Here is a 12963-nt window from a genome sequence, read left to right on the forward strand (position 1 = left end):
TGGTAGTTTTTGCCTTAACATGACTTAAAAGAAAACTGATATGTCTATCAGAAAAGCTTTTTTTTTTAGCAAATATTTAGTTAATATTGAGCTTACTCCACTGACCAGTTTGAAAGATGGAAGACAAAAATAAACATTTTAAGACCTAGATTGGTTAGATGACAGATTGTTTTGTTCAATCAATCAATCTTTCTTCTAATGATTATCTGGTTGCATGTAAACACAGGGGTGCAAACTCGTCAGGAGTGAAAAAGGTGCAAACCATTTGCAGATTATTTTGCTTGTTTTAAGGAAAAACTCACTTAATTTTTTTTCTGAAAACAAGACCATTTTTACTTGTCTAGAAAATGCTTCTTGATTTAAAAATTGAGATATATTTGGACTAGAAACAAGACAAAAACTCTTAAGTAGGAAAGCATTTTTTGCAGTGCACCATTCAAGGATAAACTCCTTTATATGATTAAAAGACGTTTGAGTGACAACTACGGTCTACAATCAACAAGGATTGTTATTAAGATGTTACATGAACTTAGTCAGGGCAAATAAACCACTGTAAATCTTAATTTCAGCACTCAAATTTTTGAAGCAGCAGACAGGCTAAACGCGAGGTGTTTCTCCGTCTTGAAACAGGCTGTTACAGGCTGACACCAGCTATGGCTTAGTGCTGCCTGACTTGAGCTGAGTGATACTAATATTACTATACATTAAATGGTATGATTTACTTGTAGGTCGGACAGTTCTCAAATCGACTTCATGTCAGAGTAATAGCTTACTGATATGCAAGACAAATGTTAAGGTCGAGACCGAGGAGCTTTTTTGCAAAGTGTAGCAAACTAATGTAGCAATAACAAAACTTACAATCTTCATAGCCATCGCAACAGCAGCCTCACGCAAAACAAAACAAACAAACAAACAACAGCAGCCTCACACGGTGATCACCATTTAAACTGGAACACCATAATTTTCAGCAGATACAAATGCATTCCGTCCGAAATAAGGACAGTTGCCTGCAGCATCTAAAAGTTAAGCTTCAGGAGTGAGATTGGTTTGATGAGGGAAAGAACATTAAGGTAAGCCAATCAGAGGCAGAGTAGGGCGGGCCCATTCCTTTGCCAACAGGGGAAAAAAAAACACTACAGGTGACGTGACATAGATGACTCGCAGATACGACGACGACTACAACTCCCCCACCCACCCCAAATTAATATTCTTTTTTTACAGATATACACGATTCACGTGAATGACCTATTTAATGACCAAGGTGAAAACGGCGAATTTATCCGAAACGTGACAAGTTTGCATCCCTGTAAACAAAACATCTCGGTTACATATGTAACCCTCGTTCCCTGAAGGAGGGAACGGAGACGTCACGTCGGATGACCGATGAATTTGGGATCTCGCCAGAGAGACCAATCCACTTTGAGTGTAACCAAACGAGTCAATGGACATTGGCATGCGAACATTGCATTCAGCTGCCGCTGATCACAGCGTGAGTATAAGAGGCAGCAGGTGCACCGCATTAATTCATGCTTTCGCTGAGGAGCCGAGCCGGCGACCCGGCAGCTCAGCGGTGGTACAGCGACTGTGGCGACGGGACGTGACGTCTCCGTTCCCTTCTTCAGGGAGCGAGGGTTACATATGTAACCGAGACGTTCCCATTCAGTCGGTCACTCCGAGTCACGTCGGATGACTGACGAAATTGGGATCCCTACCAAAGCGCCACAGGAGCTGCCTCTTACAGTGCCCTGTGTAGGCCTCCTGATCCTTCCTATAAGGCAGACGATAGGACCGGGCCCTACACAGAGGAGGTCAACTACTGTTGTTCCTTGAGCAAACCAAACAGTAGGACTTGGATAACACTGGGAAGCATGCCCTTCCACTTGGAAGACGAACACTGCGGCGTCACCTTCTCCCAAAGGGGGTTAAGTGACATTTTAGACATGTGAAGTAACCCCGTAGGGCCCAATGGCACATGGAAGTCTCTGAGATGGCTTAGGCTGCATCATTAGAGATGGCAGAATGTGGTCTGCCAGGAGAAACACGGCTCTATAAAGCATACCGTGGAATACACATATGGGATCCCAACAGGGTCTCTCATATGGGCACTAGCCTCTCACCAGATTTCAAGAATTCATTGGCTGAAGGCCTGACGCCGGAGTGCTGGAGGACTCGACAGGTTTTGCCTGGTTAAGGAACTCTCTGGAGAATTAGGCGTAAGGACGCCGCAAGCCGACTCTGAGTCGGGCCTCTCAGTGCCACTACCCGTTTGAGGTGAGAACACAGGAGGAAACCGGTTCGACACGTAGGCTATAAAACCCAGCGAACGTGTTGGGAGTTGTTGGGAGTCACGTGTTGGGAGCTGTTCTGAGGTCCTGAAGCTCTATCCATGTACTGTCGCAGTGCGCGTACAGGACAGAGCAAAGCTAGGACTGGGTCTGCCTCCTCCAGGGGCAGCGCTTGCAAGTTCACTACCTGGTTCCTGAAGGGAGTGGTAGGAACCTTGGGCACATAGCCAGGCCGGGGCCTCAGTGTTGCACTGGAGTCATCCGGCCCAAACTCAAGGCACGATTCGTCGACCGAAAATGCCTGCAGGTCCACCACCCTCTTGATTGAGGCCAACGCAGTCAGGAGTAGGGTTTTCATAGAGAGAAACTTCAACTCGACTGACTGCAAAGGCTCAAAGGGGGCAGTTTGTAGAGCTCTTAGCACCGATGCAAAATCCCAAGAGGGTGGGGAAGGAGGCCTAGGAGGATTTAACCTCCTGGCCCCCTTAAGATACCTGACAACCAGATCGTGCTTCCCCACAGACCTCCCCTCTACGGGGTCGTGGCGAGCCGAAATAGCAGCAACATAAACCTTAAGGGTGGAGGGGGACAACCTAGGCGCCAAACCTTGTTGCAAAAAGGAAAGCACGGCTCTGATTGAACATCTCCGGGGGTCCTCATGGTGAAAGGAACACCATTTCGACGAACAGGTTCCACTTCAGAGCATACGCCTGTCTTGTGGACGGTGCACGTGCTGAAGCGATAGGGAGTGCTACCTCCTGGGGTAGGTCACCTAGAACCTCCGCATCCCATCCAGGGACCACACGTGGAGTTTCCACAGGTCCGGACGCGGGTGCCAGAGGGTGCCCCGTCTCTGAGAAAGCAGATCCTTCCTCAGAGGAATTGGCCAGGTAGAGGCTGTCGCGAGGAGCATGAGTTCCGGGAACCAGGTACTGTTGGGCCAATATGGAGCCACTAACAAGACCTGCTCCTCGACCTCCCTGATCTTGCACAGTGTCTGTGCTAGTAGGCACACTGGGGGGAACGCATATTTGCGCAGGCCCCGGGGCCAGCTGTGTGCCAGTGCATCCGTGCCGAGCGTTGCCCCGGTTAGGGAGTAGAACCACTGGCAGTGGGTGGTTTCCGGAGATGCAAACAGGTCTACCTGAGCAACTCCGAACCGACTCCAAATCAGCTGGACCGCCTGGGGATGGAGTCTCCACTCCCCGGGAAGTGCTGCTCGAGACAGCTCGTCGGCTGCCCGATTGAACACTCCTGGGATGTGGATGGCACGAAGGGACCTCAGATGCTTCTGACTCCAGAGGAGGAGGTGGTGGGCGAGTTGCGACATGCGACGGGAGCGTAACCCACCTTGCCGGTTGATATACGCAGCGGTCGCAGTGTTGTCTGTACGGACCAGAACGTCCTTGCCCTGAAGGCGCCCTCTGAGGTGGATCAAGGCAAGGTGTACTGCCAGCAGCTCGAGGCAATTGATATGCCAACGCAGTTGGGGACCCGTCCATACCCCTGACACTGCGTGTCCGTTGTACGTGGCTCCCCAGCCGGTAACCGAGGCATCTGTGTACACCACAGCATGCCTGGATACCTGCTCCAGGGGCACTCCTGCCTGAAGGAACGAGTGGCATCTTGGCATCTTGTCGGTAACTCCGACAACTTCTCGGTCGTAACCCACCGCTTTTCTTGGGCACAATGACGTAAGGGCTGTAAAACCCCGACCTCATATCCGGGAACCAGGAAATGACCACACCCAGAAACGCACGGGTGATAAGACATCTTTAAAAAGACGCGATCACCCGTGTTACTCTTTTAGAGAAATTGCTCTTTCAGAGAAATGCTCTTTTAGTGCTGAAGCACGCAGGGGAGCTGGCCACCGCACACTCCTAGTGTGGGTGTCAGCCGGAAGACGATCTTTCTCTCCTGTCCGGCGTGACCACTGCTGATGCGCCGTAACGCCCACACTCGCTCGCAGAAATACTCTCTGGAAGGGGAGAGCAGTAGCTTCACCACTACCGCTCGGCTCCGAAGCGAAAGAATGAATTAATGCGGTGCACCTGCTGCCTCTTATACTCACGCTGTGATCAGCGGCAGCTGGATGCAATGTTTGCATGCCAATGTGAAGATGATTATTTGTTATTAATTATTTGTTCCCCACGGGTTCAGTACTTGTTATTAATTTCAAAATGAATGTTAAACACAAAGAGTGTTCCATACTTTTAATACTGCAAACCTCAGTTTATTTAACCCATCACTCACATGTCCATCAACTGAAGCAGATGAAGAGACAGCCGTGACCCTGGCAACAGAACTTGAGCCGCGGCCCAGGCTGCTGTAAGCAGAGGCAGGTGAGGAAGACTGCGGTGAAGAGTACGTGTTTAGGATGAGAGATGGAGCAGGTAATGGCGAGGTTGAGGTGGGTCTGTCGTCTGCATTTGGGATGGGAAAGCGCCCCTTTGTGTTGGTCCTAGTGTTACCCGCCTGTGCTGCAGTGCTTCCATCAAACCTTTCTGCAAGTCTGTGGGCAGGCGTCTGACGGATGGAGTTGTGAGCTGATTGGCTGTGAGTGTGCTGGTTGTATGGAGATATTTCGACTGATTCTGATGAGGTGTAGTGACTGCCTCCAGCTCTCCCTCTTCCCAAAGTACCATTCAGCCCTGTCTGGTAGGATCCACCCCACTGATTTTTCTCCATTCTTTCTCTGGGCAGCTCACTCTCTGCTCCCATACCAATACCTCCATCCAGGTCTCCGTAGCTACCAGAGCGTCCATCTCCAAGCGGACGTCGGAGTTGATCTGTGAAGTCTTCGCTGCCGTTTTCTCTATCCAACAGGGAGCCATGCGATTGAGCTCGACGCAGAGGGGTGTTCTCTCCAGATGAGAAATACGGCCCCTGGATTACCCCATCCTCTCTCCTCCTAACAAACAGATACAATTAGAGAATGACAAAAATCAAAGATACAGATTAAACATTATTTTCTATCTTAAATAAAGATGAATCTATACTCAATTTATATAGTTTTTGCATATACAATTTATATTTTATGAAGATTTTAAGTTCACTATTTTTAAATGTTAAAAATAATGGTATTCAATTATACTGTAAATGTCGAATGGCTATACTTAATGGCTAAAATGGAGGAAAATTTATTTAATAGGAGACATCTGTAGCAATATTGGTATCAATGATACTGCCGTTCATTAATAACAGGCAGAAGTGTTTAGCATTTATCCTTGGCAATTTTAATCCATTAAGGAAACACTATAGTCAGATTTGTAATGAGTCGAGCTTTTATTTAAAGAGTGATTATTTTAATAATTTACGGAGTTTAATGCCGAAGGTGGAGGAGGTAAGGTGGATGTTGAAGAACTGTAAATTGGGGATACTTTGTTTTACAGAAACTTGGTTAGACTCGTCAATAACAGATGATGAGATTAAGGTTAATAGGTATAATTTAATTAGAAAGGATCAAAATAGAAAAGGTGGGGAGATGTGCGTTTTTATTTGTGAAGACATTCATTTTAATGCAATCGACATGAGTGTAGGGGGTGAGATGTTATTTCGGGATGTACTAATTCCTGCATCTAAAGCTTTATTGTTTGGAGTATGTTATCGAACACCGAATCAGACAAATTTTTATGAGGTCCTTCAGGATGTAATTTGAATGGATTTATGTTTAAGGAATGTATTATTATGGGTGATTTTAACACGGATGCAAGTAAGAAAGTTGGTGAAAATAATGCTCTTAGATCAATCTGTAATCAGTTTCTTTTAACACAGATTATCAATCAGTCAACCAGAGTTTGGGAAAAGGGAGAGAGTACAATTGATCTTATTTTAGTTTCTGATAAAAGGAATATTGCCCAGCAAGGAGTGATTGAATATGGAGTTAGTGATCGTTATATCAAATATTGTACAAGAAAACATTATGAATCAAAGTTTAAGGGTCATAAAACTGTGCGGACTAGATTGTTGAAACACTATTATGCTGAAGTTTTTAAAGAACAACTTAGATAAATCAAATGGGAGAATAGGTTGTTTGCACATGACGCCATTGCTGTGGCGCGAAATGCAGCTGGAGGGCAGGAAGTAATTTTGCAGAAACTCAAGATGCCTGTGTTTTGCGTTTTTTACGGATGCTCAAATCGGTCAAACCGAGGAAACACAAGGAGCTCTTATCGTGTATGAAAATGTGTTGTTCATAAGGGGGTTGGAAAAGTCAAGAAATTGGCTTGTAAACCTGCGTCTGTGGTCGGGAGGAGCCAATCGGATAATGCTTGTGTGTGCAAATGGTTAATATAAGATATTATATTAATATATTAAGATATTAATACAGATATAAATAGATAATCCAAGGCTGCCAACTCAAGCATTCAGCGTGAGACAGTCAGAAGTCACTCAGTGCTAAACGCATAGGCCACGTAGACACGATGTACATAAGATATTATTTGCAGTTCAGAGAGCATCACTAATTATAATGGAACATTGTGAGATTGCAATAAATTGAAGTGAGTGACAGGTTTTTAGTGATTATATAGAAGCGCTATATACTCGTTGTCTAGGCTTTACATGCTGCTAGGACGACCAATGTACACAAACCCTGTATGCAGCAAAGTGTCAGGAGTGACTGAAAAAACAGAGATGAGCTCTCCGTAGAAGTCCGTACTGTACTGGTTTAGGTACTAACAATAGAAAGGTATAAACAGAAAAACACAATGTTAGCGATTTTTGAACTAAATTGAAATACGTGCATGCCATTGAAGCAGTGGATATAGGCTAAGCAACTTACCCTGACTGCAAACAAGCTATTTCGAAAGTGAATCCCGTATTTATACGAGGGATATGGGATATATGTCAACTCCTGAAACTTTGCTGCATGTACAGGGTTTGTGGCCGTGGGTCCTGTTAGCAGCACGTAAAACAACTTTTATTTAAATTCTGATTTGATTATAGCCTAGAAAACGAGCAAATAGCACTTCCATGTAATCACTAATGCTATTTATCGCAATCTCAGGGTTCCTTATAATCAGTGAAGCTCTCTGAACTGCAAATAATATCTTATTTACATCGTGTCTGTGCGCGAATTCGGACTGGGTCACCTTGTATCCATTTATATATGTCTTTATTAATATTTCTTATCTTAACCAGTTGCATACACAAGCATTATCCGATTGGCTCCTCCCACCCGCAGACGGAGGTTTAAGCCACTTTTTTCCTGTGTTTTTCAGTCAATTTCTTGACTTTTCCCTCATTATGAACAACACATTTTCGTACACGATAAAATCTCCTTGTGTTTTCTCTGTTTGACCGATTTGAGCACCCATAAACAACGCAAAACAGGCATCTTGAGTTTCTGCTACTGATTCCTATATGGAGAAAAATTACTTCCTGCCCTCCAGCTGCATTTCGCTCGTCATCAGAATCACATGTTTGCAAACAACCTATATTCAGAATATTACAGATGTAGAAGAGGCTTGGGGAAAATTTAAAGATTGTTTTCTAAATGTTGTAGACAGTAGCTCCCTTTAGAGAGGTGCGAATTAAACAATGAGCGAGTCCCTGGATGGATCAGTAAGTAGGTGAGCTAATAAACAGTAGAAATAAGGCATTTTTAAAATATAGGAAGATGAAGGACCCAGACGATTTTGATAACTATAAAGTATTACGAAACTTAGTATTAAGATTTCAATTCTTATTTTTCTCGGGTTAATGTAAGACATGGTCATTTCTACCAGACAGAGCATTATGGATATTAATGTATGTAGATACAGGACACAGTATGGTCAAAGGTATGGAATATGTTGCCATTAGATATTAACAAATTGCGAGAGTTTCAGAATAAGGGTGAAGAGACTGTTTTTAGATAGGATGTCTTAATGTATAAGGAATTGTTGATCTGTTTGTTATTTCATGGGAGTGAGCAGATTTTTTGACAAGGATTTTCTTCTCTCTTTTTAAAGCAACGACCACAATGGAAATAAGTTACTGTAACTTTGTGTTATCCTTGACAAGAAGGTTGTAACAGCGAATTACTACTTTTTGAGTCAAGTAAACTCAATCAATCAATGAATCAATCATTATTGCCTGATGGTGGAAATGGGAAATTTCACTGCTCTAGCTCTTTTCTTAAAGCCACTTCACTAATTTGTGAAGCTCAGTTACCTTTTGCTGCACATCAGAAATATATTCTTTGGTTTTTCTCATTGTGATGGATGATTAAGGGAATTTGGGCTTTGTTTTCCCTCCTATTTATATTTCTGTGAAACAGGAAGCCATGGCTGGATAATTTCATGTTCATAATCACCCTGGGGCCTGTACCATGGAGCCGGATTTGCTGGCTTGCCAGGTAAGCTTCAGTTTAGTTTGCACCAATCCTGGGTTTTAGGTACCATGAAAGTGGCTTGGCTTTTAGCTGCATTCATTGCCATAGTAACTTGCACTCCACGGCTAACCTGCTCCGGGGCAGGTTATGTTCTGAGATCTCAAACTGAAATTGGACCAATCAGATGTGAGCAAAGTGACACATGTCTGACACAAAAAAAGTCACTCCCCCAGTTTGTCTTGCTCCAAATTAAAAGTCACTTGTACTAAAAAAAAATATTTGGCTTTAATGATAGGCTAATTACCCCAATTTTCAATTGTTTTAGTTCAATGAAAGGTTAGATTTTTGTGATTTTTTTAAATAAAAGATGAAAAGAATTAATAATGCAGGTTTATTTTCAGAGCCTTCTTTGATCGTATTTACCAAGGGTGCCAATAATTCTGACCACGACTGTAAAGACACACAAATACAGCATATATTTTGAAAATATTTACATGTATATATTTATATTCATATAAATTACATCTTATATAAATATATTTAATATATAAATGTAACATTTTTCTTAAATATAAACATGCATGTGCGTGTATTTATATATACATAATAAATATACACAATACACAAACATTATGTAAACAAACTTTTTAGATGCGATTAATTGTTTGACAGCACTGCAAAAAAATTGAATTTTTCTTTAAAAACAATTATGTGGAGCATACCTAGGCAGGCTGCTGTAGGCAGGTGGTTGGGTTCTCAGCTGTACTCCATATGAATCTCCTTTTTCTCCCTCTTTCAGTACAACGTAGGGCTGCCCACCGATGCCCTGCACCCTCACTGCCACTCCATAGCGAGACGGTGGCTTTTTCGTAGGCTTTTTTGACGGCTCTTTCCGAGGCTGCCCACTCACTCCCCCTCCGGTGTCCTGCAGGTCATTTATAAAGCGAATCTGTACGCCATAGTCCAAGGGGGTCTTCTTACCTGAGACAGGAGCAGACATCCTAGAGGAGAGATAAGAGAGACAAAAAAAATAAAAATTCTCAACAGCTCAAAGCATCTAGTGACCTCAAACAGATCAAATACTCCTTCAGTTTCAGAAAATTTCTTCAATAAAAATGTCTTACCCTTCAACCAAAGCAACAAGCTCAGAGGTGAATCACAACAGCACAAAGAAATGAAAAAGTATTTTTTTTCTGTCATAGCCCTGAATGCCCTTTTCTTCATACTGACCCTGACAGAAGCAATATGATGTCCTTCAGATTACACTCCACTGCACAACCTGATCTGAAGTCACTTCCCCCTCTACGGATACTGCTATCCTCTTCTCCAAAAAAGCACTTTACTTCAACAAGACACCATGGTGAATTCCCTTTTCTTATTGTTGGATATTGTGCCAGATTTGGGGGCAGTATCCTACTTTACTTATTTGACAATTAAACAAGCATTTACTTATTGAGATTTTCATGATCTTAAATCCTTCTGGCCTAAATAATTGTGCTTAAATGCTAGAAATGGTTTTTGTTTGTATACAAATGACTTCTACTAAACTAAAATAAGTTTCTAACATAATTTGTCATAATATGACTGATTAATCTTCAGGTGTTACACTCCAGAATGAAGTCACGAACAGGAACAGCCATTTTAGAGTTGGAGCAAGTTATTACATATTAATAAAAGATTATAAAAGACACACATTTTTTTCTTTGCTATAATGTACACCAATTAATCCTTCACGATAAGATCAGGAACACGCATTATTAATAAAGAATGGGTTAGATTCCATATTGACTTCAACATTCTTGTAGACAATGCTGGTCTGTGTTGAAATGTGTCTAGCCTACGTTACGCTCTAAAGGAGAATTTGAATGGGATTTTTACAAGCAGGACCCTACTGTTGTGCTCTATTGAGATAAAGACAGACACAGACACAGTCGAACGAGGCAGGATTGAATTACACACACTACTCCATTCTGCCAGTTACCTCTGACTCCTGGCACAGAAGACCCAAGAGTCTTCATTATTCATTAACCTGAACAAACACGCGCACACACACACGTTTGTTTTTCACAGTGTAGACATTCCATTGACTTTCCATCCAAAACATCACCTTTTCATTAAAAAAAGTTCTCAAAACCCAGGGAAGCTCCAGCATGATTCGTGATGTAAGTAGAAAAACAAAGGTGTGTCTGATGTGATGGAATGAAAGTATCTCAATAAGGAACAGATTATAGCATGAAGGGTGTGACAGAGGAACAAAGTGCATTCTCAGACACATTCTCATGCATCAGCCAGTTGTAATATAAGTGAAGTGACATTCAGCCAAGTATGGTGACCCATACTCGGAATTCGTGCTCTGCATTTAACCCATCCAACGTGCACACACACAGCAGTGAACACACACACACCGTGAACACACACCCGGAGCAGTGGGCAGCCATTTATGCTGCGGCGCCCGGGGAGCAATTGGGGGTTCGGTGCCTTGCTCAAGGGCACCTCAGTCGTGGTATTGAGGGTGGAGAGAGCGCTGTACATTCACTCCCCCCACCTACAATCCCTGCCGGCCGGAGACTCGAACCCGCAACCTTTGGATTACAAGTCCGACTCTCTAACCATTAGGCCACGACTTCCCATATGGCAACAAATCTCATAGTATCTTTAATTTTTCACAATAATTTAAAGATATTGCATTTTGAAGCAAACAATAATGCTGGCACTGTGATCAAAGTTCCTTTGATGCAAGCTAGGCCACTCTTTGGACTTATTCTAGGCAGTTATTTCCAGTCATGCTCCAATCTACTCAAAGAGGCAAAGACCAAAATCTCCTTTGGAGAAAAAAAAAAAAAAAAAAAAAAAAACCTTTTCAAAAATATCTTAATTTCTATTCTAAAGATGAACAAAGATCTTACAGGTCTGAAACAGGAGTAATTAATGACAGAATTCATTAATAAAGATATTAACTATCCCTTTAACTCACTCAATCACTTTTGATTATCCACATGATGACTGTCAGATTGTTTATTTTATAATAATAACAATGATCTGGTCAAACAAACTTCAGTCACGGTCTACGGCGATCCATTTCCTCTGTGTCAGTGTGTCAGTCGCCAGACAAACAGAGGCACCATTTAGCCTCTCAGCACTGCATTATCTGATAGGCTGAATGGAGGGAGCCTGTGAGTGGGACGGAGGACCCTCATCCCATTATTACAGTGAAGTGGGGCAGAAAACAAGGGCAGCTATGCTGAGAACACTGGCTTCTCTATCACACTCGCTCTCTCCTGCTCACATACACTGATCTAAATCAGAGATGTCACTGTTCTCGTCATTGGCAATAGCCTGTGGTTTGCAGGGGTTTACTTATTCTGAACAAACACACTTGATTTCAACCACTGTAGGAGCAAGTATTTGTGCTTTAAGGGCAAAACAATATGAATCAACCCATTGCTTTTTCTCTCTTCAAAATAAAGCACTGTTAATTGTATCTGCTATATAATTTTCTCTTATGATGATTTCATGATTACTTCTGCCCATCTTAAATGCTTTTAACACTAAATTTGACCTTCCACTTTTAACTTGGCGGACTTGAATTATCCTCACTGAACCTATCCCATCTCATTCTATCAATTCTCTCCTATATCCTAGTAAATTTGAGGGTTAACTCTTTATTTAACCCTGCAACTCCAAAGAAAAACTTCTGAAAAGACAAAAGGTATACAATGTGAAACAATGGTGTGCAAGAAGGTCACAGTGAGTTGTTTAGCAACTGAGAACCAATCATAAACTAAACAATGCTGGTCTCATTATACATTCATGGATTGTGTACAGTTGCAAAAACTTTCAGCTTCCAAAGCCCTGTTCAGTTTTCATACATTAGGAAATCAGTTGAAAACGTTGAACAATGGCAGCAAACACATTTGAAAGTATAATATTACTTCTGTTTTTAAAAATGGACAAGCAGTTGCATTCTCATGTGCTGTAGCCAAACTATTTTAATTATTATAATAAATTCATAAATAAGCGAATAAGAACATTTACCCCACAATCCTTTATTTTCTTTATCCATTCATAGGCTAATATACAGCATATCTGCACCACTGAATTACCTCATAGGAGATTAGCAGATTCTGTATTAAAAAAAAAAAAAAAGAAGCCGTACAGTACTTGTGTCCTACTTTCACTCTGATGGACAGAAGTGAAGATAGACAGAAAGGTAAAGGGATAATAAACAGAACTATGTCACCCATAGTTGTAGATGCTAAAAATCGCAGGAAACCCCGCCTTCTGAATGAAAGAGCCAATTGCTAATCGGTAAAGTTAGTGCATCACTACAGCTCCCGGTTGCTATAGAAAAAGTCAACGCTT

The 12963-nt window shown here is 42.2% G+C and overlaps 1 protein-coding gene across 1 annotated transcript in view; it reads right to left on the minus strand.

The window, feature by feature from the left end:
• The window catches only part of LOC306877658 (cingulin-like), a 33965-nt gene that overhangs the window by 16798 nt on the left and 4204 nt on the right, over positions 1–12963 (minus strand). The window contains exons 2-3 of the mRNA XM_079429557.1: positions 9324–9602; positions 4539–5196 (exon numbers count right to left, since the gene is read on the minus strand). Of these exons, the coding sequence (XP_079285683.1) occupies positions 4539–5196; positions 9324–9601 (936 nt within the window). The 5' untranslated portion in view covers position 9602. The remainder of the gene's footprint in view (positions 1–4538; positions 5197–9323; positions 9603–12963) is intronic.

The sequence above is a fragment of the Barbus barbus genome (genome assembly GCF_936440315.1).
Source record: "Barbus barbus genome assembly, chromosome: 12".
Lineage (NCBI taxonomy): Eukaryota > Metazoa > Chordata > Actinopteri > Cypriniformes > Cyprinidae > Barbus > Barbus barbus.